The sequence below is a fragment of the Eschscholzia californica genome, unplaced genomic scaffold, assembly GCF_041429995.1.
Source record: "Eschscholzia californica isolate CP2 unplaced genomic scaffold, dmEscCali1.0.p SCAF_5, whole genome shotgun sequence".
NCBI lineage: Eukaryota > Viridiplantae > Streptophyta > Magnoliopsida > Ranunculales > Papaveraceae > Eschscholzia > Eschscholzia californica.
The window spans coordinates 49,678,414-49,703,120 of NW_028238472.1; the positions used below are offsets into that span (position 1 = coordinate 49,678,414).

The window sequence follows — 24,707 nt, forward strand, 5'->3', positions numbered from 1 at the left end:
GAACCTTGAGATATAATACAAGGTGAGTTTCTCTTTTAACTCTTTCTTAAGTTATATGTCTTAATCATATATATTCCCTTGATAGATTTAAACTATCACATGATCAACAAAGTTATCATTACCTATTTTGTCCTTTATCGTCTCTAGATTTCGTTCATACTCTTGAATCGAAAATCTTACCAAGACCCTTGAATTTATTATTCGAGTCACGTCTGGACCGAATGATGTAATATTCAACTTTACGTCTTATCAACCTTAATTCTCTTGTCTATCCAAGAAGATTAGGTTGCCATGAGGATTTATAAGGACTATTCTGTAATGATACAGAACTAGGGACCTCCTTACAAAGACTTAAGGATTTATTTGTAATAACTCCTGATTTCGAGATTTTTCAGCCAAGGTCCTTCCGTTTAACACATCTGAGGATTCCTTGTAATTCTTAGACAGGCCTCAGGACCTTCTAGAGAAGTATTTACCGCCTGAATATGTTATTCGAAATAACTTACTTTCTCGAAGACAAGTTTGATTTCAGAATTTTGCATTCTTCGTCAACTTTGTATTCGAGAATGTTTCACGGAATTTTCATTATCTCAGACCGATGATTTCTGTCGAACAGTTCATCGTTTCGTAACTATTTGTAATATTCTGTCGTTGACCTTGTCTAACCGTTTAGGTTTTGATCTTTGTCTTGACATACTTCTCCGCTAACTTATGCGGTTGTCATCTTCGATTCGTTATCGAGTTGAACTTTTAGGATCATGTATTCATCATTGATCGTTCTCTGTATTCTCGATATACGGTTTCACACCCAGTATTTATGTCGATAATTGGTGGTCAAGGTGTCGTTTAGTTTTTCGATGTCTCTGTTATCGAGAAGATATTTTAAGAGTCATCAACTAAATCAACATTCCTGGTCACCATGGGTTGAACCTTATTTCTGTTCTTGGCTAATAGTAGAATTTTAGTGAAATACTTCACAAAGTTCATCGAGATTAGATTGATCATCGATTTTAATCTCCACTGATCGAGTTTTATCCCTTCTAATGTTCTGTGCTTTCATTATACCAAAAGAGTCGCCGTTTGATGAACTATGCCATTCTTGGCATATATCTTGGCGAACGGAGATTCATACTCTCCATCTCAGTCGTTTCTCAAATCCTCAATCTTTTTATAAAGTTGAGTTTCTACTTTGATTTTATAAAGCTCGAACTTTTCGATTTCTTACACTTTAGTAAGTAATATAACAGAAACAAGTGGAGTCATCGATAAAGGTAATGAATTACCTTTTTCCACCTCATGTTTGAACCGTTTTTAGGTTACAGAGTTCATTGTGAATTCAGTCTAAAGACTTGAACAACGTTTTAGTCATTTTTGACTATATACATGTTTGACATGTACGTCTTTGAGTAAATTTCGAGTTTCGGAATTTAACTCCAAGCTCATTAATTTCTTTAATGACTTATTATTCACATGTCCTAATCTTTCGTGACAAATATTGGAGGACTCAATAATATACGCATAATTATTAATTTTATTAATAATAGGTGCCTTCGGCATTACATGGGTAACATTTAATTGAAATAACCCCCCACATAAGTGGCCCTTTCCAATATACATCATTTTCTTAAATATGATAACGATATCTGACAGAAAGATTAGTCTGAACCCGTTCTCACTTAAAAGAGAACCAGAAATCAAGTTCTTTTGATTGTCTGGAGCATGGAGTACATCGGTCAAAGTCACCTCTATTTCGGAAGTGAATTTTAACACGATCTTTCCCCTTCCTTTTACTTGGGTGATCGAGCCGTTTTCCTTGAATAAGGTCTCTCCTTCGGCTACCTCTATATAGGAAGAGAATAGGCTTTTGTCACTACAAACGTGATGATTTGTCTTAGAATCGACCCACCATCTCTGGTTGTTAACCAGGTTATCTTCATGTGCCTCTGCACAGAGGTTCATTTTATGAAGTAGATCAAACGCCTTTTCGAACTCAGTAATCATTAGACGGTGATTCCGATTTTCGGTGTCTTTTGCTAATAAAGCTTGGTTATCGGCTTTTTCCCTTTGACTGTCATATGTGGAGTGACAATCTTTGGCTAGGTGGCCTCGCTTTCTACATTTGTAGCATTCGACAGGCCTTTGCCTTTTCCTCGACTTGCCTCGCTTCTGCTTCAGAGCGAAGTCAGTTCCCTTGAACATCTCTGGGTTTTCCACGTATGTGGTGTTAGGCTGAAGAACCCGTAGGGTGGTTCTTGTTCGTGCCATTTCCTTTTCTGAAACACACAGAAAGTAAGCCAAATTAATATCTTATAACCAGAGAAATAATCGTTATATAAAATGTCTTAAGATTGTTGTTCTCTGGTTATTAATCGATAAGTCGATTTCTCTCTGTCTTGGCTTGATTCGGACAGAGTTTCCTTTCTCTAACTTTATAGAGAGATAAACTATTAAAGAATAAAGATAAGTCAATATTCCTTCTTTCGGGCTAACCGAGATAGGTGTTTAATGTAGTCGAGGCAAGAATAAATTCTCTTTCCTTAAGACATTTTACACCCCCGTAACAGTACCAAACGTTAGGGTGAATGCCTTCGGGATACAACGACTAACCTTTCAGAATTTTAAGATGGTACTTCTATATTCTGAAAGCGGGCGAACCTTTGTCAGTATTATGAGCTCTTTGACTGATGCGGATGATCTTCTAGATTCTTTGGAAATTCAGATTTCACTCGAGACTTCTTTCTTCCTTTTCCAGATATTCTAGTCTATCCAGAACCTCTAGAAAATACTTCTTTAATTAGATATTCTAGGCTAACCAGAACCTCTAATTGTTAGAAGGGAAGAGAAGAAGAGAATGAATTGAATTGATGTTCTAGACGACCTATGAAGAACTTCTTTCTTCCTTTTCTAGATATTCTAGTCTATCCAGAACCTCTAGAAAATACTTCTTTAATTAGATATTCTAGGCTAACCAGAACCTCTAATTGTTAGAAGGGAAGAGAAGAAGAGAAGAGAATGAAATTGATTGAAAATGAAGTGAGTTTGGGTGGTATTTATAGGAATTGAATGGTTATTAGTGACTTTTGGGGTTAAAAGGCACAACTGTTCGGAACCAGGGACTCTAACTGAATACGTTAGATTTGCTTGAAATCTCGGTCAAAACGCCCACCGTTGGATGGGATTTGATCTGTCCCGAAATGTGCCCACAGATTTGGATGCGCGTGGTATTCGCTCAAACGACCCCTGATCTAACTTGTCCCGTTTGACGTTTCAGACCCTGACTTAACCGTTTTTTCACCCAAACTTCAAACTCGAATTTCTCATTCATCCGGAATCGGATTTGAGTGATTCTTGGCTCTAAATTGTAGAGCTCGACGAGACGAACGCAATGGCGCGTTCCGTTTCTGAGTTTGACGAGTCGGCTCGAGCCAAAATAGGCTCCGATTCCAACACCATTATTTTGTCCAGGCATTCATTTTGTCCAAATCAAAGTTTGCCCCAATCAACATAAAACTAGCCCTTTTTGTTATATAAATTTGTAAATACCAACTTTCAAACCTCTCTTTCATTCTATTGAGAAACACTAAACATTTTTCATACCATCTCATTCAAAAATGAGTTGGTCTTAAGGCCTTAATCTACCCCACCAAAAAAGAACTAGTCATGACATTGATCCCTGGGCTAGATTAAGTAGAGAGTCTTGCCAAGACTCCGACCAACGGAGCAGTAGTAACGGTAGCAGCCTGAGCTTGTAGGAAATTAGATCTGGAGTCAGTGTAGGAATCGTCGAGGTCAGGGCCTCCGACGATGGCCCCATCTATTACATTAGGGTTTGGTGAGTCCTTGTTAAACCAATCGAACCCTCCTTTGCATGTAACGGTTGTAGGGTCGTTCTTGATGGACACAATTGAAGCTCCTCTATGATGAACTTTCTTTGGATAATTTGGTCCAAATCCCACCATGTAGCTCAGTGACTTCGGATTTGATCCTAAAATATAACCAGCCTGCACCATATATGTAAAGAAGTGTACAAATACGAAGATTTTTATATTTCGAACAGGTGATATTAGAAATATGAATTGTAGAATGTATGATTAAAAATTACCTGCGAATGGACAAAAACAATTAGGTCCTCATGCTCGACATTACCATTTGGGCATGAAAGATTTTTCTGAGAGGTCGTTAAATAAGCAGAATAAGCAGTCAAGATGAGCATGGCGGAAGTGGTGTATTGGAGATTGTTAAATGGTTGCCACCATTTTAAACCACCCGGCGTCTTTTTTCCTTGAGAAGCACCTATCAAAATGATTAATATAGTAAAGATCAAACTTAAAACATATACTCTGTATCATATATGAGATACATTTTACAAAAAATAATAATTGGTTCCTCTCTATGAAGAAACATTACATATAACATGTAGGAGGTACATTCTCTAACCAACAAGTCTACATGACCCGCTTCTTTCGACTCCCACTTGAACCGTCTGTGAAAGAAATGAGGATTTCTCTCTCCATGTGACTGAACATGTGAGAGGAGAGAGAAACTCTTATTTCTCTCACGGACGATTTAAATGGGAGTCCCAAGAGGTGGGTTGAGTATACTTTTTGTTTATTTAAACAAAAATGATATGATAGTTGAAAGTGAAAGGCGAAGCTAGTCTGAAATGGTCATGGACGACCAGGATGAGAAAGTCAACTTTCGTTCTCTAACATGGACTTTCTGTATCAGTGTGCAAAATCCTAACTGTCAATGACCATTTTTTTTTGTTGAATGTCCATGACCATTTTCAATCCATGTTCAACCAACATTTTCAGCTTTTGTATCATTTTTTGTTTTATGCAACCAGTAGATACATTTTGATGAAAAATTCTATATCTTCATATAGACATATTTCAGAGATAATATATAACTACTCAAAGAATAGTAGTAACACTAGAAATAAAATTTTATTGAAAATCGTAATTTGAAAACTTATTACTTATTTGAAAAACTATTTTCAACTTTATGAAAGTAATATGTTCGAATTAAGTTGGTGTACCTTTGTCGATGATTGTACATATAAAGGCTTCTGCCTGGCTCTTGTAGTCATTCCAAATACCAGAGCTTTCGACCTGTTGCTCCAGTACAAGCTGCATTTTCATTTATAAAATATTTCTTAATCATATATGTAAACTTAAAAGTTTAATCTTTCAAGCTGCATTATTCAAATACTTCCCCAAAGATTTAGTAGGAATCCCATATGAAAAGAAAGAAAAAAGATTCTGAGACTCAAATTTCTTCCCAAGATAATTTTAATGTTTGTCTTGTATGAAAGATCTTGACATTTTTGTATATGTATCACCTAATCAAATTCTATTTTGATCTATAAGTTTTGTTCATGTTTACATCTAAATTTTGGAACTTAACTTTTCCAAAACAATACTGAGAACGGCGTAAATTTATATAATAAAATACATATTTCTACTGTACAAAATTCTAAGAAATAACAGCATGTAATAATAAGATGTAAATATTTGTACAGATAGTGAGTCATGTCTATAAGTATACATACCCTTGCAACCAATGTCTGAGCACCAACAAACTTGTCGTCCCATGAAAACATGGTTCTTATGCCACCGGTATCAGGAGTCGATGCGAGGTAGTCCAAATAAATTTTATCGTTGGTGGCTAGATGAAGCCATGCGGCTGCCCACAATAATTCATCCTAAAAACAAGTAGTTAGTTGTATTGGTAGGTAGTAGAAGTCTTGCATTTCAACAAAAAAAAAAAAAGGTAATAGAAGTTTTTGCCTTAAATGAATTTATATTGGGGATATTGTATATTAAATTATTACCTGAAATCCGCTGCTACTATAATATTTTGCAACAACTGGTATGCTGGTTTGATAGAGACCTTGATAATTTTTTGCAAACTCAAATAACTGCAGTTGTAGTTATGAGAAAAATGTAAGCTACAGACTCTAACAGACCATAGTAATGCCCCACTGATAATACTTTTTTATTTTATGCCAAACAATGTCTATAATTATCCAAGTCTTAACAGTTATTGATATTGTAATCGCTTCAGACCCTATAATTAATACCTGTTTCGCATGAATTAGAAGTTGCTTGGAGTAGTTAGGATCAGTGTCGCCGAAAGCAATGGCAGCAGCAGCAAGAGCAGCAGCGGATTCACCGGCGAGGTCAGAACCAGGATGAGCTTCGTCGATTTTAAAGGAAGGCCTTGGTGTGGTCATATCTTCCGGCCTCTGCCAGCAATCGTGATCAGAATCGGCGTCTCCTACTTCGCCGTAAAAGACATTAGGCTGTGGATGAGCTTTCATTAAGTAGTCGGTTCCCCATTTAATGGCTTCTAAGGTATGAGAAAGCTCATTTTTCATCTCGAGGTTCTTATAGAAATCGGTAGCACTCCATGCAAGCATTGTTATTGTAAATGCCATTGGAAACCCATGTTTTACGTTGTCTCCAGCATCGTAATATCCTCCAACTAGGTCAACCTGTTTCATTTATGCATATACACTAATATTTTAGACAGACAATCAAGGATGAACAACTGCAATTTAGATACTGACTCAATATATCACCATAGTCAAGCTGACATCAAATATCATAGTTGTTTAAAAAGTTATATACGTATGTTCGATATTTTGATTGATGGATTTTAAGGAATCAAAGAAATGTAAAAGAAAATAAATAAGGTGACTAAGAGGATGACCCAGGTTACGAGTGTCAACAGGTTGGTTCCAGTTTGAGTATTTCACCACTCAAAATCGAAACCCATTAAAAATTATAGTCTCGACTTCGAGTCTGATCACCTATTAAAGTCGGGTATCTGTCTATCTGATATACCCAATAAGTTGTGAAGTCTTATCAGATATAATCGGGTGATAACCGTCGGTTATTTAATCCTTATCAGATATGAAAATAATAACCCAGAACCTACATAATTTTAGTTTGCCTCTAGATAAACGGGTATTCGTTGTCATCTCTACTCTCTCTCTCTCTCTAGGTTTGGCACAATAGTTATATCTTGTTCGATTGGACCATACTTTTCTTCTCTTTCTCCCTCCGTAAATGATGAAATTTGAAAAATGAACCCCCATTAATGAAGGAAACTGAAGAAATATAGAAAGACTGGGAAAACGATATGACCGAGAGAGATGTAAGTACTTTATTTATTTTTCGTGGGTTCTCTAATATAATTGTGAATCTTTTTCTTGTTATTATTTAAACGTCTATATCGTGTAGATCATTTGGGGCCCATATCCTCCCTTATTCTCTGACGTTGCACTACCACTTCCGGAATACTCGTTTTATTCCAGATGCGTCGTGGTGAACGATATTGCGGAGCCCAATCACCCTGATATGGTGTTAAGGCAGCTTTGGTTGGTTCAAGTCATCCCTAAAGAATCCATTCAATCAAAGAAGGTGTTTAAGGGCGGAGATTTCAAAAACTCCGGTGATGCGGCTTCTTATTAGCGGTGTTGTGAAGGTCACCTACTCCACGTCAATGATAGACCGAAGGAGGTATCTTAGGCTCAGTAGGAGGCTGGCGCTATTACAACGATTGGTTCAAGAGAGTATATCTCCCACTAGTAAAAAATCCAGCTCTGTACAAATCTAACAGACCGAACCAGTACTTAGTTTCAGTGTCGTACTACGTGAGTATTTGACTTTTCATTCTTTTGTTTTCTTTTGAATTTGTAGCTATAAGTTGGCTTTATTCATTGTTGTTATTTTCAAAGAGATGGAATTGATCGTGTCATTAATTACTTCAATTCACGCGTCAGACGTTGCGTTAGGGGTTTGAAATCCTTCATAAGACGAGGGTTGAAATGTCGCTTCCAAAATGTCCTCATGAATCTCAATCAGAGCCCGACTCAATAAGATCGTCTAGAAAAGCTACAGTGAAGAAAACTAGGACATCGCAAAGGCAATGAAGTTTAAGCATTGATCATAATTTTTGAATTTCTTTTGTACAGATGGTTAGTGTACATTTTTTTAATTCATTGTTGGATCGATGTTTGAATATTGTTACTCTTGATTGAACAAGTTTTAATATATTAATTAAGAGTTTTTTAATTTGAGCGCCAAAGAGTACATTTTTTTAATTAATATTTAAAAAAGAAATTTGAAAAAAAAAAAAAATTTGGGACCCGACGGACCGAACGGATCAGGTGATCCGTCGTTCGATCCTCTATGGGTCGTGGATCCCTGAATGTTATCAGACCTACACAGATTCAGAGATCTGTGGCTTCTAACAGATGTTCTGTTAGAAAGCCAGAAATCTCTGGATCCGTGTATGGAGGCCCAGACGGATCATGAGACCCGTCCAGGCAGGCCCACATGCATTTATATTTTCCAACAAATTTTGAAACATGGCAACTTAATAGATTGAATTTTTCTGGGCAAGCGTGGAAAGTTTTATAAGACATACAATCGAAACATATTAAGATTGCTTGTTTTTCTTTTATTATCTGGACTTAATTCAAATTAATCGAAAATTAGTTCCAACCAGATATTCGGTCGAATAAGACAAAAACAAACGTTCTGAAATTTGTTTCGAATTAATTCAGAGATCTCTTTTTACATATGAGAGAGACAAAACATAACTTTGTCTATGTTTCTTATTGATGATGTTTTCAGAAGAAAGAAAAAACTATAAACTCAATTACAAAATTTGTACAAGATTCTTCTTTTATGGACACAATTTCTTTTCACCTCCTATATATTTATTGTTTTGTAATTTCCAAATTTGTAAATCTGAAGCACACAAAATGAAACACTTTATGTGGTTCTGATTGCTTTCAAAAAGTTTTGGAATTACAAAATATATCTATAAAAAAAAAAGGAATTGTTATACAACTGATGTTATTTAATTGTATGGATATTTTATTTTATTTTTATGCAGAGTGGTTCTATTGATACAACCAAGCAAATGATTAATGAGATTAATTACCTCAGCGTCGCCTCCGTCTTTTAGACCAGAGTCACCTCGCCATTGTACTCTCTGATTAGCCGGTAATTTCCCAGACCTTTGAGCTTCGAAATAGAGTAAAGACTTGGTGAGAGCATCTCCATAGTTTATTGATGAAGAAACCCCATTAAGCAAAAGTAAGAGAGAAACCCCTAGAAATAACAGAAGATGATTTCCACAAGACATGGATAAAAATGACAGAGAAAGTATTGAGCTAAGAATTGAACTAAAAATGTGAATAATATTGTAAACAATAGCAGACTTTTATAGAGTGAAAATGAGACTTAATAAGGAAATCATTACTTCTTTCTTTTCTTACAAATGGGTGGTTCAACTCTCTCAAGTGAAAATGAGACTTTATAAGTAAATCATTAATATTTCATCAAAAAAGAAAGTAAATCATTAATTCTTTCTTTTCTTCAAAAAAACAAAACGCTCCCAAGTGATTGTATTGATTTGAATTAATAAATTATGTCTTTATATGCTTAAGCCACCTGTTAGGAAATCTCACATTAATTCATTAACTTTTTATTTTCTTAGCAATTAATGGCTCAATTAATTGAATGGTTATTTAAAGTAAAAAAAAAAAAATCTTTACATGCTTCATTAGATCACATATTTGGAAAATCTCAAGTTCCACCATTCAAGAAATCAAGTCTAAAGTTAAAGACAAAATACTTTTTCCAATTATTAACAACGTTTTTGCAAGTAATTGCAATCTTTTTCCAAACCAAGTGTAACCGTTTTAGTCTCTTAGAAGCAGTTGTCAAACTCTTGCAATCAGTTACAAATTAAAAAAATATCTAGGGTGCTAAGGATCGGAAAAAATTGAGTGATTCTTTCTCACTAAAACAAAATAATATAAGAAATTTTGACCAAATGCCCACTCCAAATAAGGATTTCCCTAATATGTGTATACTAACATACTCTATATAAGGATTTTTCAAACTTTTCATATTATTTCCTAACTTTTTAATAAAGATTTCTCAAAAATTTATTTTAATCTTGCATATCTAAACATAAATGTTTTGTTTTATCCGGTTTTTCTATCATGTTTAAGGAACATATTAAGAAATATATTTCGTCTACAGTATAAATAATTATTTTAATTTGTTAGAAATAAAAAGTATTAATGACTTACTGTCTTACCATACGTCTTAGGGTAAAAAAAAATCTTCTTTTTTGACATAAAAATGTTGAGATCGGTGCATTACCCACTCTACCCCATTGAGTAACCAAAATTAAAATTCCATATTTTAATTGTGAGATTGCATCTCTAATTTTAGTGCTTAAAAAATGATAGAGGTCGCGGCGTTAGGGAATAAAGAATAATCTTCCGGAAATAAATTCTCTAGAGAATCTTTATTTCTTTGTACATTCTAGGGGACATACTTTATTTTAAGCTAAAAACTGACTTGATCAAACATTGCCCCATAGTCTTCATCTTCTTTATCACCTTCACCACCACGACTTCACACCACCACCATTGCCACCTCTTCTCTTTCCTATCTTCTCCTCTCTAACTCACGGTTACCCTTCCCTCTCTCTTGTTGCTTTCGCTTTCACTTTTTCTTCCGTTCTCATTGACTAAGTCAATTTTTAGATAAAAAAAAAACATATAATTCCTTTTGTTTCTCTTTGTCCACCTCACATCAACAATTTCCACACCACCTGCTTTCACATCAGAGTTTGCTGGAAAATGTCGCCGTAGAAGGTCATTGTCCGGCGACTTTTTTCCCCAACCTTTAAAAATAAATCATCTTCTTCCCCAACCTCCTTTCTCTCTCTATCATCTTTTTCTTCCCTTCCATCTCTTTCATCTCTCTCTCACTCTCTTCTCTTCTCTCTCACTTTTCCTCTTTCAGTGAGATTATGAGATTGAGAAATCAATTTAAGATCTTTTTCTAAATCTTCTTTGCAAAGGGGAGACACTTCTCATTCTCACACTAAAAGGGTAGATAATTATCTTATACAAAAAAAAAAAAAAAAAAAACTCTACTAATTTCAAACTCGATCGTTGTTGTTATTCCTTTCCAAGAAACCCTCTATTATTACTTTCTTCTGCCTCTCTTTTGACTGTATTTTTCTTCTTTAGGAAAATTCATCACTGTCTTCAATTCTTCTTCTTTTTCTTGAACACTACCTCGATCAGAAGTAGAAACAAAGTAAAACCAAGTAGATGTACAAACAATTGAACATAATTTCCCCCAAATATAATTATAATTTGATGATTTTGATTCGGTGTTGTTGCACTGTTTTTTATCATGATCTAATGAATTTTGATTCGGTGTTGTTGCACTGTTTTTTATCATGATGAACACGATGACGAAGATGAAGTTAAAGATGAATAGGAAGATGAAGAAGATGATGATAAAGTCAAAGTTTTTTTTTTGGATGAGATTGATAAAGTCAAAGTTGAAGATTAAAAGAGATGTGAACTTAAAATTGTTGGTTTTATCATCTTCAATTTATTTTCTTCATCTTCTTAGTTCTTTCATATTTCATTTCACCTCCATTAAATTGGAAGTCTTCTCAGTTTCTGCTGAAATATTACTATCCGAGGATCTTGACCCACTTTTCCGTTTCGTCCCTTCTTCCTAAATGAATCGATAAATAAGATGGATGTCGTCATATTTTTCAGAACACGACAAGCAGATTTCGTTCCACCAGTTTCTGTTGAAGAACAGACCAGATCACAGACCGGAACTGGTCTGTTCTTCAACAGACCAGTTCCGATCTGCTCTTCAACAGACCAGTTCCGATCTGTTCTTCAACAGACCAGTTTCGGTCTGTTGAAGAACAGACCGGAACTCCGGCGAAGGGAAACCCCTTCGCCGGAGTTTCTAGAGAGAGAGAGTGAAAAATAAAAATTCATGGTCGTCGGCAGGAAAATTTTCCGGCCGGCGACCTAATCGGAGAAGACAAAGAGGTGAGGTGGAGAGAAAGTGAGGTGAGGTGGAGAGAAAGTGAGGTGAGGTGGAGAGAGAGTGAGGTGAGGTGGAGTGTTTTTTTTATTTCCCCTTAAAATTTATTTCTCCGGAAAATTTCTAAAAGGCCAGCGCTTTGGGGAAAGCTAAATAGTTTCCGGGGTGTGAAGACTTGGTCAAAAAGTGGTCAATTTTGTTTGACAATTTTATTTAGGAGGAAAGCAAAATAGCTTCTCCACCTCAGCTCTCTCTCTCTCCACCTCACTTCTCTCCCTCCACCTCATCTTCTCTCTCTCTTCTCCGATTAGGTCGCCGGCCGGAAAATTTTCCGGCCGGCGACCATGAGCAAAAAAAAAAAATTTTTTGCTCACTCTCTCTCTCTCTCTAGAAACTCCGGCGAAGGGGTTTCCCTTCGCCGGAGTTCCGGTCTGTTGAAGAACAGACCGGATAGTGAGTAAAAAAAAAATTTTTTTTGTTCATGGTCGCCGGCCGGGAAATTTTCCGGCCGGCGACCAAATCGGAGGAGAGAGAGAGAAGATGAGGTGGAGGGAGGTGAGGGAGAGAGTTTTTTATTTTGAACCATATTCCCCATAAAATATGTTTCCCCGGAAACTTTTCAAAATTTTGCATATTCCCTTTAAAATTTCACACCCCGGAAACTATTTAGCTTTCCTCAAAGCGCTGGCCTTCAATTTCGAAAACCGATCACAGGAAGAAACTTTCTTCAATTTTGTAAAACAGTTTTCTTGTATTTCTACCGGGAAATGATAGAGTGACTCAGAAATTGGTACTTAGAGGGTGACATGTTTCCTCATTTGAAAACCAAAGTGGTTCCCACCGTAGTCAAACTTTGAAAAAATCTTATCTTTTAGTGAATTATACGTCATTATGTCACCCTTTTGGTCACCCTGTAAGTCACTTTAGCATCTCCCATTTCTACCACAACAAAATTATCATCAGTAAAATTGCCTTTCAAACCTTTCAAGAACACAAAACTATCATGAGAAATTACAGATTTCACATCATTTTGTGTCTCTGTGATGTTTAAGGAGAAAATTTCTTGCTTTTCTTGTACATTTGAGTCATGGATTCTAGTGATATCTGAATTCGTCTTGGCCCCATTTTTTGAATCACAAGAGAAAGAAATCTTACCTTTTTTAGCGATTTTTGGCTTCAAAGCATCTTATTTGTCTGGAAATCCCACACGAAGAGGACTTTGTATCTAGGATTTTCCAAACCCCAGATCTAGACGAGTTTCTGGCGAAGGAAACCCCTTCGTCGGAACTCAAAAGAAAGAAGGAGGAGAGGGGAGGGAGAGAGAAAAGGGGAGTGAGTGTGAGAGAGATGAAAGAGGTGGAAGAGAAGAGAGATGGAAGGGAAGATAGATGGAAGGGAAGAGAGAGAAGAAAGAGGTGACCTTATCCGACAACATTTTCTGGCGAAATCTGATGGAAGAAGGTGATGTGGAAATTGTTGAGGTGAAGTGGATAAAGAGAAAAAAAAGGAAGTAATTTACAAAATGACCATGAGGGTAGAATTGGGAAGTTTAGAAAATGTTTGGGGGCCAAACAGGAAGTTGGAGGCCAAATCGAACTGCCGAAAACTTATTGAGGCCAAAACGGTGAGTCGGTCACAAATTGAGGGCCAAAACGGAATTAACCTAAAAAAGTTGTCCATGAATCAATGTTTATTGACCGAACTTTTATCCCCGGAAGAATTTTCTTTATTCTTCAAAGTCGGAACCATAATAAAAGGTGGCAGCTTCAGAGAAATAAAAAGAAGAATATTTCCTTTTTGACCCCCTATTTTGTGATCAGTTTCCTTCTTGGCCCTTTTTTTAAAAAATATTGAAATATGATCCCCTTTTTTATGTAAATGCTATAACTGTCCTTCCTATAAATATTTTTTCAAAAGGAAATTAATTAAAAGAAATCTCTTTCCACCTCGCCTCTTCTCCACCTCGCCTCTTCTCCACCTCACATCTCTCTCCACCTCACCTCTCTCTTCTACGACGAAGGTCGCCGACCGAAAAATTTTCCGGCCGACGACCTTCAAACTTAAAAATATAATAATAAAAGGGTTATTTCCCTAATGGCCCCCTACTTTGTGACCAGCTTCCCGCCTGGCCCCCTACTTTACAAGAAATACCCATATGGCCCCCTTCCGTTATAACACCGTCACTTTCTCTCCTCCGTCATGTTTTCTCTCTCTGCCAACTCACGCCACATCATCTGTTACGCCACCTCATCACCTTCTCCGGCAGAGGTCGCCGGCCGGCGACTTTCAATTTTTTTTTTCTCTCTCTAAAAAAATTTTTTTTTTTTTTTTCTTCTCACATCTCTCTCTCTCTAAACTCCGGCGAAGGGGGTTTCCCTTCGTCGGAGCTGTTCGTGATGAAGAGAGAGTTTAGAGAGAGAGAGAGATGTGAGAAGAAATTAAAAAAAATAAAATAAAATTTTTTTTTTTAGAGAGAGAAAAAAAAATTGAAGGTCGCCGGCCGGAAATTTGGCCGGCCGGCGACCTCTGCCGGAGAAGGTGATGAGGTGGCGTAACAGATGATGTGGCGTGAGTTGGCAGAGAGAGAAAACATGACGGAGGAGAGAGAGTGACGGTGTTATAACGGAAGGGGGCCATATGGGTATTTCTTGTAAAGTAGGGGGCCAGGCGGGAAGCTGGTCACAAAGTAGGGGGCCATTAGGGAAATAACCCAATAATAAATGTATCTCTCTCTAAACACTCCGACGAAGGGAAACTCCGTCGTCGGAGTGTTTAGAGAGAGAGATGTGAGGTGGAGAGAGAGGTGAGGTGGAGAGAGATTTCTTTTAATTAATTTCATTTTGAAAAAATATTTGTAGGAAGGGTACTCATGCCATTTACGTTAAAAAAAAGATGTCATTGAAAAATAGAGAGCGGAGAAGAAAGTTGGTCACAAAGTAGGGGTCAAAAACAAAATAACTCGTGAAAGAATTATGGGCGGAAAAAGAACTTATTTCTCTTTTGTTTTCCTCACGCCCCATCTTCACTCAAATTTCACATCATGGGAATCTGAATAAATTTTAAATTGTAAACCCCAAACTAGTTCTGCAAGTATATATCTTAAATAACTGTTATACAATGACTGTTATACAGTAACTGTCATCTATTTGTGTGTTAATACATTTTTTTTTCGTTTACCTTGTCGTTGTGATTGTCACATGGAGTATTATCTTCAACATCTATCCATGTTTCTATGGTACATAACCAAATTTTATTTGAAAATTGGAGAAGTTACTAATGTAGTTTCAGTAACCATTGATCTTTTCTGCCCCGTATCACCGTTACATTTCTGTTATTTTTCAACATTTGATTAAGTTGTGGAGACGTGCTTTGATAAAAGTGAATAATTGCCTCTCAAAATAAATGCTCTTTCGATAATCACTAAATATCTAGAGCAAAATTTCAATCCTTAAACAATATATTTGATCTATAAAGATTTTAGAAGTGTATGGAAATTTTTATTGAATATAATTTCAAGTAATATTTTCTTTACATAGACTACAAGAAGCATTACAATGCATAGGTAGATCATGAACATACAGTACAAAGATTCATCAAGATTCATAAATATAATAAACACTATAACTGTGAAAGTCTGAAGGATTGGAAATTGCTCGAAATTGGATTTCCAATTTTGGACTCAAAATTGGCAACTATTCAAAATTGGAAGTTTCTCAAAATTGGATTGGAATCTCAAATTGAAGCCGTTGGATTGGAGTCGGTGGTGACTTTTCAATTAGAGTCGGTGAAAATACTATATATATATATATATATATATATATATATATATATATATATATATATAGGAGCTTTGGGTATTGGTAACAACACAACAACACAAACACAACAACTATTCAACATAGAGTGTGAGCAAGTGAGAGAGAAATTTTATTCATTGTTTTGGGCGGTGTTTAATTTTTCGGTCGTCGAAGATCTAGTATAGAAGGTTATTTTTTATACGGTACCAGCTTGGGACGAACTTGTGGGTTGTGTGAGTCGTCTTCATCTATCCTTCAATAAAGTTTTCTTGTTCGCCCGAGGACGTAGGCTTTAAGCCGAACCTCGTTAAATTCTGTTTACATATTTAGTTTCTTGGCTTAGCTTTTCGATTAATTTTCATAGTCGGATCAATTTCGAGGTTAGGTTCGATAGCTTCCGCGAACTTTTAATACTAACAATAACAACTTAACTTTAAGACATCATGGTCCTTTAAAAGCCATATATCAGTCCTTAAAGGTCATCCTAAGGAGTTTAAAGGCCATATAATCACCTTTATTTTGTTTGTACCCACGTTCAATAAATTGTGGATTTCCATTTTTACGGGGTTGAATCTGGGACCTCCGATTGCAGAATGGGTGTCTCCTACCACTACACTAAGAGGTGGTTGACATTTTTCAAGTAGTTGTTCTAGTAAGCTTAAAGAGTCATTTATTTTTGTCCTATAAGCATAGAGGATGACTTATTTTAGTTTGTCCCTATCAGTATGGAAGTATGGAAGTATGGAACTAACCCTTCTTAACATTTTATGTAAATATAAATTTGAGGAATACCAACTTTGAAATCTCTCTTTCATTAAATTGAGAAACACTTAACATTTTTCATACCCTCTATTTCAATAGTTAGTTGTCTTAAGGCCTTAATCTACCCCCACAAAAAGGAACTAGTAAATGACATTGATCACTAGGCTAGGTTAAGTAGAGATTCTTGCCAAGACTCCGACCAACGGAGCGGTAGTAACAGTAGCAGCCTGAGCTTGTAGGAAATTAGATCTGGAGTCAGTGTAGGAATCGTCGAGGGCTGGTCCTCCAACAACGGCCCCTTCGATTACATTAGGGTTTGGTGTGTCCTTGTTAAACCAGTCGAACCCTCCTTTGCATGTAACGGGTGTAGAGTCTTTCTTGATGGACACAATTGAAGCTCCTCTATGATGAACTTTCTTTGGATAGTTTGGTCCAAATCCCACCATGTAGCTCAGTGACTTTGGATTTGACCCTAAAATATAATCAACCTGCACCCAAATGAAAAAGATTCCCTTAAAAATTTCTAGAATTAAACTTAAACTCCAAAGTTGGTGGCTAATGTTACATGTGAAGAAGTGTACAAAATACAAAGATTTTTACATTTGAAGGAGCGATGTTGGAAATATGAAGCGTAGAAGAGATGATTAAAAATTACCTGTGAATGGACAAAAACAATTAGGTCCTCATGCTCGACATTACCATTTGGGCATGCAATATTTTTCTCAGCCTTCGCTAAAGAAGCAGAATAAGCAGTTAAGATGAACATGGCGGAGGTGGTGTATTGGAGATTGTTAAATGGTTCCCACCATTTTAAACCACCGGGCGTCTTTTTTACTTGAGAAACACCTATCAAAATGATTAAAATATAGAAAAGATCAGAAACTTAAAACATAGGGGAATTTGGCCAAAACTCCCTAAGAAATTATGTTTTTGGTTAAAAAGGATTCATCAAAGTTTTTTAGGCTTCACCTCCCTGATGGCAATTGTGTAATTTTCAATTTCAGTAAAAAGACCAACCTGACCCTAGTCTAAGAAAATACCTTGCAAACACCTTGCACTGCCTTGCAAACACTTTGCACTGCCTTGCAAAGCCTTGCAAACACCTTGCAGAGCCTTGCAAACACCTTGCAGAGCCTTGCAAACACCTTGCAGAGCCTTGCAAACACCTTGCATGGTTTTTGCAAACACCTTGGATAGCCTTGCAAACAAATTGCAGAGCCTTGCGAACACCTTGCAGAACCTTGCAAAACCTTTGCAGAGCCTTGCGAACACCTTGCATGACTTTTGCAAATACCTTGCACAACATTGCGAACACCTTGCAGAGCCTTGCAAAGCTTTGCAAATACCTTGCAGAGCCTTGCAAACACCTTGCAGAGCCTTGCAAAGCCTTGCAAACACCTTGCGGAGCCTTGCAAACACCTTGTAATGCCATGCAAATGGTTTGCAAATTAGTTTTGAATTGATTTAACATGAAATTTGTTACAAATTATTATATTTTTTCTAATATAATGTTGTATCGAAAAACTATCTAAAAACCCTACAAATTCATAATAGTAATTTTATAAGCTCTAGCACCATCATTTTACTTTTCTTCGAAAAACTTCCAAAGCTTTCATGAAATTCTCAATTTGAACATAAGTACCAATCATGATTGTCCAAGAAAAAAATATTTCTCACAAGCATTTCATCTAACAACTTTATAGCTATTTCAACCAACCTATGTCTTGTATAACCAACTAACGTTGCATTCCAAGCAACAACATCTCTTTCAAGCATTTTATCAAACACATTGCTTGCATCAACTATACTTTCACAACTTTCATATAAATCCAACAAATAAGTTTGAACATAAACATCAAAACTAACAAATTGTTATCCATCATTCACAACTCAATGAAAATAACGCAATGAAGAAGTTGGATTATACCTTGAAACACTATCAAATTCTCCTTCCATTGAAAGTATATAAAACTTTCTCTCTCTAGAATTTAGAACCAAAAACTAAATCAAACCCCTTAAAAGCCTCTTCAAACAACAAACAAATAGATTAAATCACCAAAACCTAAAAAGATCGACCTATCTTACTGCCAAAATTGAATCAAACCCTAGAAAATCTGCTCGGCTTGGACTACCCAACATTCTCGGTTCGTTGGTGAAGAAAATTGAAGTTTCAGGTATATTAGATAGGTTAATAGGTATTTCTAATTTAAGAAAGGGTATTTTTGACTTGTAAAAAGTGGGTGCCTTCAAAAATGTCCTTCAAGACTATTTTTAAAAGTTACTTGGAGCCTAGCTAGTTAAAAAGATGGGTTGTCTTTTTAACAAAAAAAAATCAAGAAATTGGGCCTTCGGCCCAATTTCCTGTAAAACATATATCATACATGAGATGCATTTTATATGAAGATTACATATAACGTGTAAAAGATACATTTTTTGTTTGTTGGAAGGTCAAAGGCGAACATAGACTGAAATGGTCATGGACGACCAGGATGAGAGTCAACTTTCTTTCTCTAACATGGACTTTCTATGCCAAAGTGTGTAAAATCCGGGGTTTATTGAAACGGCTCGGAAACGTATCTTAAAGGCTTAAAGCCGTTATAAATACTATGTATTTCTGTAGTGGACGTTGACATTTTTAATTTTTTCAGAGATAATATATAGCAAATGCTAAGATTACAACAAAAATTTTGCCGAAATGTGGCCAAGTCTCTTTCAAAGTTTGACTCAATCCTGACTATTAAAACAAAATTCGCTCATAAAGAGAACGGTTCAGATTCAGTCAAAGTTTGAAAAGAATCTTGCCACGTCATTTCAACAAAAAATTTGTCAAATTTTTTTTTTAAATCTAGCATCTCCCTAATATATAATTACTCAAAAAATAATAGTAAAACTAGAAATAAAATTTTAATGAAAATAATAATTTGAAAACATATAATTATTTTAAAACTATTTTCAATTTTGAAAATAACATGTTCAAAATAAGTTGGTGTACCTTTGTCGATGACGTTACATATAAACTCTTCCGCTAGGCTCTTGTAGTTGTTCCAAACATCCGAGCTATCGACCTTTTGCTCCAGTACAAACTGCATTTCATTTATAAAATATTTCTTAATTATATATGTAAACTACAAGTTTAATCTTTCAAGCTGCATATTACTCAATACATTCCCAAATATTTCTTAATTATCTATGTAAAACTACAAGTTCAATCTTTCAAGTTTAATCTTTCAAGCTGCATATGAAAAGGAAAAAAAAAATTGAGAATTAAATTTCTTCCCAAGATATTTTTTTGTCTTTCTTATATGAAAGATCTTGACATTTTCTTAATGTATCACCTAATCAAATTCTATTTTGTAACGTAAATTTGTAAATGGAGACATCTTAATTTTGGAACTTAACTTTTGCAAAGACAATACTGAGAATGCAGACATCTAGAGAAATGACTGCATGTAATAAATAAGATGTAAATATTTGTGCAGATATACTTTAGTGTATATGTCAAGTCGATAGTATACATACCCTTGCCACCAATGTCTGCACACCAACAAACTTGTTGTCCCATGAAAACATTGTGTTTATGCCTTCACCGGTCTCAAGAGCTGTTTCGAGGTACTCTAAATAAGTTAGATCATCGGTGGCTCGATAAAGCCATGCGGCTGCCCACGACAATTCATCCTTAAAACAAGTAATTAGTATTATTATTTTGTAGTAGAAGTTTTGCATTTCAACAAAAAAAAAAGTAATAGAAGTCTTCGAATTGAATGAAATTATATTGTATATTAAATTATTACCTCGTATCCGCTGCTACTATAATATTTTGCAACAACTGGGATGCTTGTTTGATATAGACCTTCATTATTCTTTGCAAACTCAAATAACTGCAGTTGTAGTTATGAGAAAAATGTAAGTTGTAGACTCTAACAGACCATAGTATGCCCTACTGGTAATATTTAATTTATTTTATTTTAACAATGTCTATAATCATCCAAGTCTTAGCAGTTATTGATATTGTAATTGCTTCAGACCCTCATACCAGTAATTCATACCTCTTCAGCATGAGCTAGAAGTTGCTTGGAGTAGTTAGGATCACTGTAGGCAAAAGCAATGGAAGCAGCAGCAAGAGCAGCAGCGGCTTCCCCGGCGAGGTCAGAACCAGGATGAGCTTCGTCGATTTTAAAGGAAGTCCTCGGTGTGGTCATATCTTCCGGCCTCTGCCAGCAATCATGATCGGAATCGCCATCTCCTACTTCGGCGTAAAAGACATTAGGCTCAGGATGAGCTTTCATTAAGTAGTCGGTTCCCCATTTAATGGCTTCTAAGGTATGAGAAATCTCATTTTTCATCTCGAGGTTCCTATAGAAATCGGCAGCACTCCATGCAAGCATTGTTATTGTAAATGCCATTGGAAACCCATGTTTTACGTTGTCTCCAGCATCGTAATATCCTCCAACTAGGTTAACCTGTTTCATTTATGCATATATACTAATATTTTAGATAGACGGTCAAGGATGAACAACCGCAATTTAGATACAGACTCAATATATCAGCATAAAGTCAAGCTGGCAGTCGGACAGAATATCATAGTTGTTTAAAATTTTATCTACGTTTTTTCGTTGTTTTAATTGATGGATTTTAAGGAATCGGAGTAATGTAAGAGAAAACAAATAAGGTGACTAAGAGGATAACCCAGGTTACCAGTATTGGGTAAGTGTTAATTATAATATGGTTCCCTTGCTTTTAGAGTGCCAACGGGTTGGTTCCAGTTCGAGTATTTCACTACTCACAATGGGAACCTATTAAAAATTATAGTCTCGATTTCCAGTCTAGTCACCTATTAAAGTCGGGTATCTGGTATACCCAATATCTTGTGAAGTCGTATCAGATATAATCGGGTAATAACCATCGGGTATCGGATATGAAGATGATAACCCAGAACCTACATAATTTTAGTTTGGCTCCGGATAAACGGGTATCCATTGTCATCTCTACCCACACTCTCTCTCTCTCTTTAGGTTTGGCAAAATAGTTAGATCTTGTTCGACTGGACCATATTTTTCTTCTCTCTCCCTCTGTGAATGATGAAATTTGAAAAATGAACCCCCATTAATGAAGGAAATTGAAGGAATATAGAAAGACTGTGGAAACGATATTGCCGAGAGAGAGATATTTGAGTACTTTATTTATTTTTCGTGTGTTCTCTCATATAATTTTGAATAATTTCTTGTTATTTGTTAAACGTCTATATCATGTAGATCCTTTGGGACTCACGTTGCAATATCACTTCCGGAATACTAGTTCTACATTGGATGTGTCGTGGTGAACGATATATTGTCGAGCCCAATCACCTTGATATGGTGTTAAGGCATCTTTAGTTGGTTCAAGTCATCCGTAAAGAATACATTCAACCAAAGAAGGTGTCGAAGGACGAAGATTCCAAAAACTTCGGTGATGCGGCTTCTTATTGACGGTGTTGGGAAGATCACCTACTCCACGGCAATGATAGACCGAATGAGGTATCTTTAGCTCAATGGGAGGCTAGTGTTTATTACAACGATTGGTTCAAGAGAGAATCTCACCAACTAGTAGACAACCCACTCTGTACAAATCCAACAAACCGGATCAGTACTTGGGTTCAATGTCGTACTATGTGAGTATTTGATTTATCATTCTTTTTTGCCTTTTGAATTTGTAGTTATAAGTTGGTTTTAATTCATTGTTGTTCTTTTTAGAGAGATGGAAATGATTGTGACATTGCTTCAATTCAAGTATCGAACGTTCCGTTAGGGTTTGAAAGCCTTCATAAAACGAGGGTTGAAATGCCGCTTCCAGAATGTCCTCATGAATCTCAACCAGAGTCCGACTTAAGAAGATCGTCTAGAAAAGCTACGGTGAAGAAAACTAGGACATCGCAAAGGCAATGAAGTTGAAACTCATAGGTTCTGAATTTCTTTTGTATAGATGGTTAAAGTACATTTGGATCGATGTTTGAACATTGTTACTCTTGTTTGAACAAGTTTTAATATATTAATTGGAAGTTTTTTGATTTGAACGCCAAATCTTACTTTTTTTTAATTAATATATTTAAAAAGAAATTTGAAAAAAAAAGTAAGAAATTTTGAGACCCGAATGACCGAATGGATCAGGTCATCCGTTCGACCCTCTATAGGGTTGTGGATCCCTGAATCCGTGTTATCAGACCTACACGGATCTGGTGTTCTGTTAGAAAACCACAAATCTTTGGATCCGTGTATGGAGGCCCAGACGAATCAAGAGACCCATTCAGGCAGACCCACACGGATCCAGATATTTGTGGCTTTCTAACAGAACACCTGTTAGAAGCCACGGATCTGTGAATCCTTGTAAGCCTGATAACACGGATCCGAAGTTTTCAACAAATTTTGAAACATTGGCAACTTAAAAGATTGAATTTTTCGGGGCAAGCATGGAAAGTTTTATAAGACATACAATCGAAATAGATTAAGATTGTTTGTTTTTCTTCTATTGTCTGAATTTAATTCAAATTGATCGAAAATTAATTTCAATCTTATATTCAGACGAATCAGACAAAAACAAACATTCTGAAATCTCATTCGAATTAATTTAGAAATCTGGTTTTACATTTGAGTTAGAGAAAACATACAATCGAAATAGATTAAGATTGTTTGTTTTTCTTCTATTGTCTGAATTTAATTCAAATTGATCGAAAATTAATTTCAATCTGATATTCAGACGAATCAGACAAAAACAAACATTCTGAAATCTCATTCGAATTAATTTAGAAAACTGGTTTTACATTTGAGTTAGAGAAAACATAATTTTGTCTATGTTTTTTTATTGATCATGTTTCCATAAGAAAGAAAAAACTATTCCAACTCGATTACAAAATTTGTATAACAAAATTCTTCTTTTATGGACACAATTTCTTTTCACATCCTATATATTAATTGTTTTGTAATTCCCAAATTTGTTAATCTCAACCACACAAAATGAAACACTTTATGTGGTCCAGATTGTTTTCAAAAAGTTTTGGAATCACAAAACATATCTATAAAAAAAGGAATTGTTATACATATTTTATTTTAATTTTTATTCAAAAGAGTAGTTCTATTGATGCAACCCAACAAATGATTAATGAGACTAATTACCTCAGCATCGCCTCCGTCTTTTAGACCAGAGTCACCTCGCCATTGTACTCTCTGATTAGCGGGTAATTTCCCCGACCTTTGAGCTTCGAAATAGAGTAAAGACTTGGTGAGAGCATCTCCATAGTTTATTGATGAAGAAACCCCATTAAGAAAAAGTAAGAGAGAAACCCCTAAAAATAACAGAAGATGATTTCCAGAAGACATGGATAAAAATGACAGAGAAAGTATTGAGCTAAGAATTGAACTAAAAATGTGAATAATATTGTAAACAATAGCAGACTTTTATAGAGTGAAAATGAGACTTAATAAGGAAATCATTAATTCTTTCTTTTCTTACAAAAAAAACTCTGTCAAGGGACAGTATTGATTTGAAATAATAAATTGCTCCTTGTCTTTTTAAAGCTTTAGGAAAACTCACATTAATTCATTAAGTTTTTATTTTATTTTCCTTCATCAAAAAAAAAGTTTTTATTTTATTTTCTTTGCTATTAATGGCTCAATTCATTGAATGGCTATTTTGAAGTAAAAAAAATGTGTACATGTTTCATTAGATCACATGTTGAAAAATCTCAAGTTCTACTGATTCAAGAAATCAAGTCTTTTTGGGTGCTTCTAAAGGCACCGGGCCAAAAGGCTGTTAGCATCCATCTCTGTTAGCACCATGCCCAACCGCTCTTTTCTCTAATAGCACCAACCAACTATGTAAGCACCGGTCTTTTCTCTGTTAACCCTAACCCTATCTATTACCTTCTTCAGAACAAACCCAATGTTATCACCATTTTCTTCAAATCTCTCGCCAAAATTATCCTTTACTACCTTTTTCCTAGGGTAAGGAGATTCAACTTGATGATCCACCACAATACTCAACCGTTTTTTACCCCCAATAAAACTTTTCTTAGAACCAGCTTCCTTCTCTTCCTCTATAAAACTCCCATCGGTCTTATCTCCTTCTTTCTCTCATCAACTGCTTTTGCCCTCTCCCTCCCTCTCCCTCCCTCCCTCCCTCCCTCACACAAAGAGAAAAATCAATCTTGGAAAAAGAAGAATGGCATCAAGTTAGAGTAATGGGATGTTTCAGTTGGATGGTGGGGTTGCTGTATTAG

General features: G+C 35.7%; 2 protein-coding genes across 2 annotated transcripts; both read right to left on the reverse strand.

The window, feature by feature from the left end:
• Window positions 1–3,547: 3,547 nt before the first annotated feature.
• LOC147540146 (endoglucanase 14-like) lies at window positions 3,548–9,317 on the reverse strand. The gene is made up of 7 exons (XM_086643405.1): window positions 8,959–9,317; window positions 6,083–6,496; window positions 5,834–5,920; window positions 5,552–5,704; window positions 5,039–5,129; window positions 4,103–4,293; window positions 3,548–4,001 (listed from the first exon to the last, which is right to left on the reverse strand). The coding sequence occupies exons 1-7, from the start codon at window positions 9,160–9,162 to the stop codon at window positions 3,684–3,686; spliced, it is 1,458 nt and encodes a 485-aa protein (XP_086499531.1). The 5' UTR covers window positions 9,163–9,317; the 3' UTR covers window positions 3,548–3,683.
• A 7,178-nt stretch (window positions 9,318–16,495) lies between these two features.
• LOC147540147 (endoglucanase 13-like) lies at window positions 16,496–23,876 on the reverse strand. Its single transcript, XM_086640412.1, has 7 exons — window positions 23,605–23,876; window positions 20,506–20,919; window positions 20,251–20,337; window positions 19,979–20,134; window positions 19,452–19,542; window positions 17,115–17,305; window positions 16,496–16,947 (listed from the first exon to the last, which is right to left on the reverse strand). The coding sequence occupies exons 1-7, from the start codon at window positions 23,806–23,808 to the stop codon at window positions 16,630–16,632; spliced, it is 1,461 nt and encodes a 486-aa protein (XP_086496538.1). The 5' UTR covers window positions 23,809–23,876; the 3' UTR covers window positions 16,496–16,629.
• Window positions 23,877–24,707: the final 831 nt, after the last annotated feature.

Bases quoted from the DNA above. Each gene is read 5' to 3' on its own strand.
- LOC147540146 (XM_086643405.1), bottom strand. From the start codon at position 9,162: ATGTCTTGTGGAAATCATCTTCTGTTATTTCTAGGGGTTTCTCTCTTA. The intron at 4,294-5,038 runs GTACACCAACTT...TCATTTTGATAG, and splicing joins ATGTACAATCATCGACAAAG to GTGCTTCTCAAGGAAAAAAG. The intron at 4,002-4,102 runs GTAATTTTTAAT...TATATGGTGCAG, and splicing joins TTGTTTTTGTCCATTCGCAG to GCTGGTTATATTTTAGGATC.
- LOC147540147 (XM_086640412.1), bottom strand. From the start codon at position 23,808: ATGTCTTCTGGAAATCATCTTCTGTTATTTTTAGGGGTTTCTCTCTTA. The intron at 20,135-20,250 runs GTAATAATTTAA...ACTTGTTTTAAG, and splicing joins ATAGTAGCAGCGGATACGAG to GATGAATTGTCGTGGGCAGC. The intron at 17,306-19,451 runs GTACACCAACTT...TCATTTTGATAG, and splicing joins ATGTAACGTCATCGACAAAG to GTGTTTCTCAAGTAAAAAAG.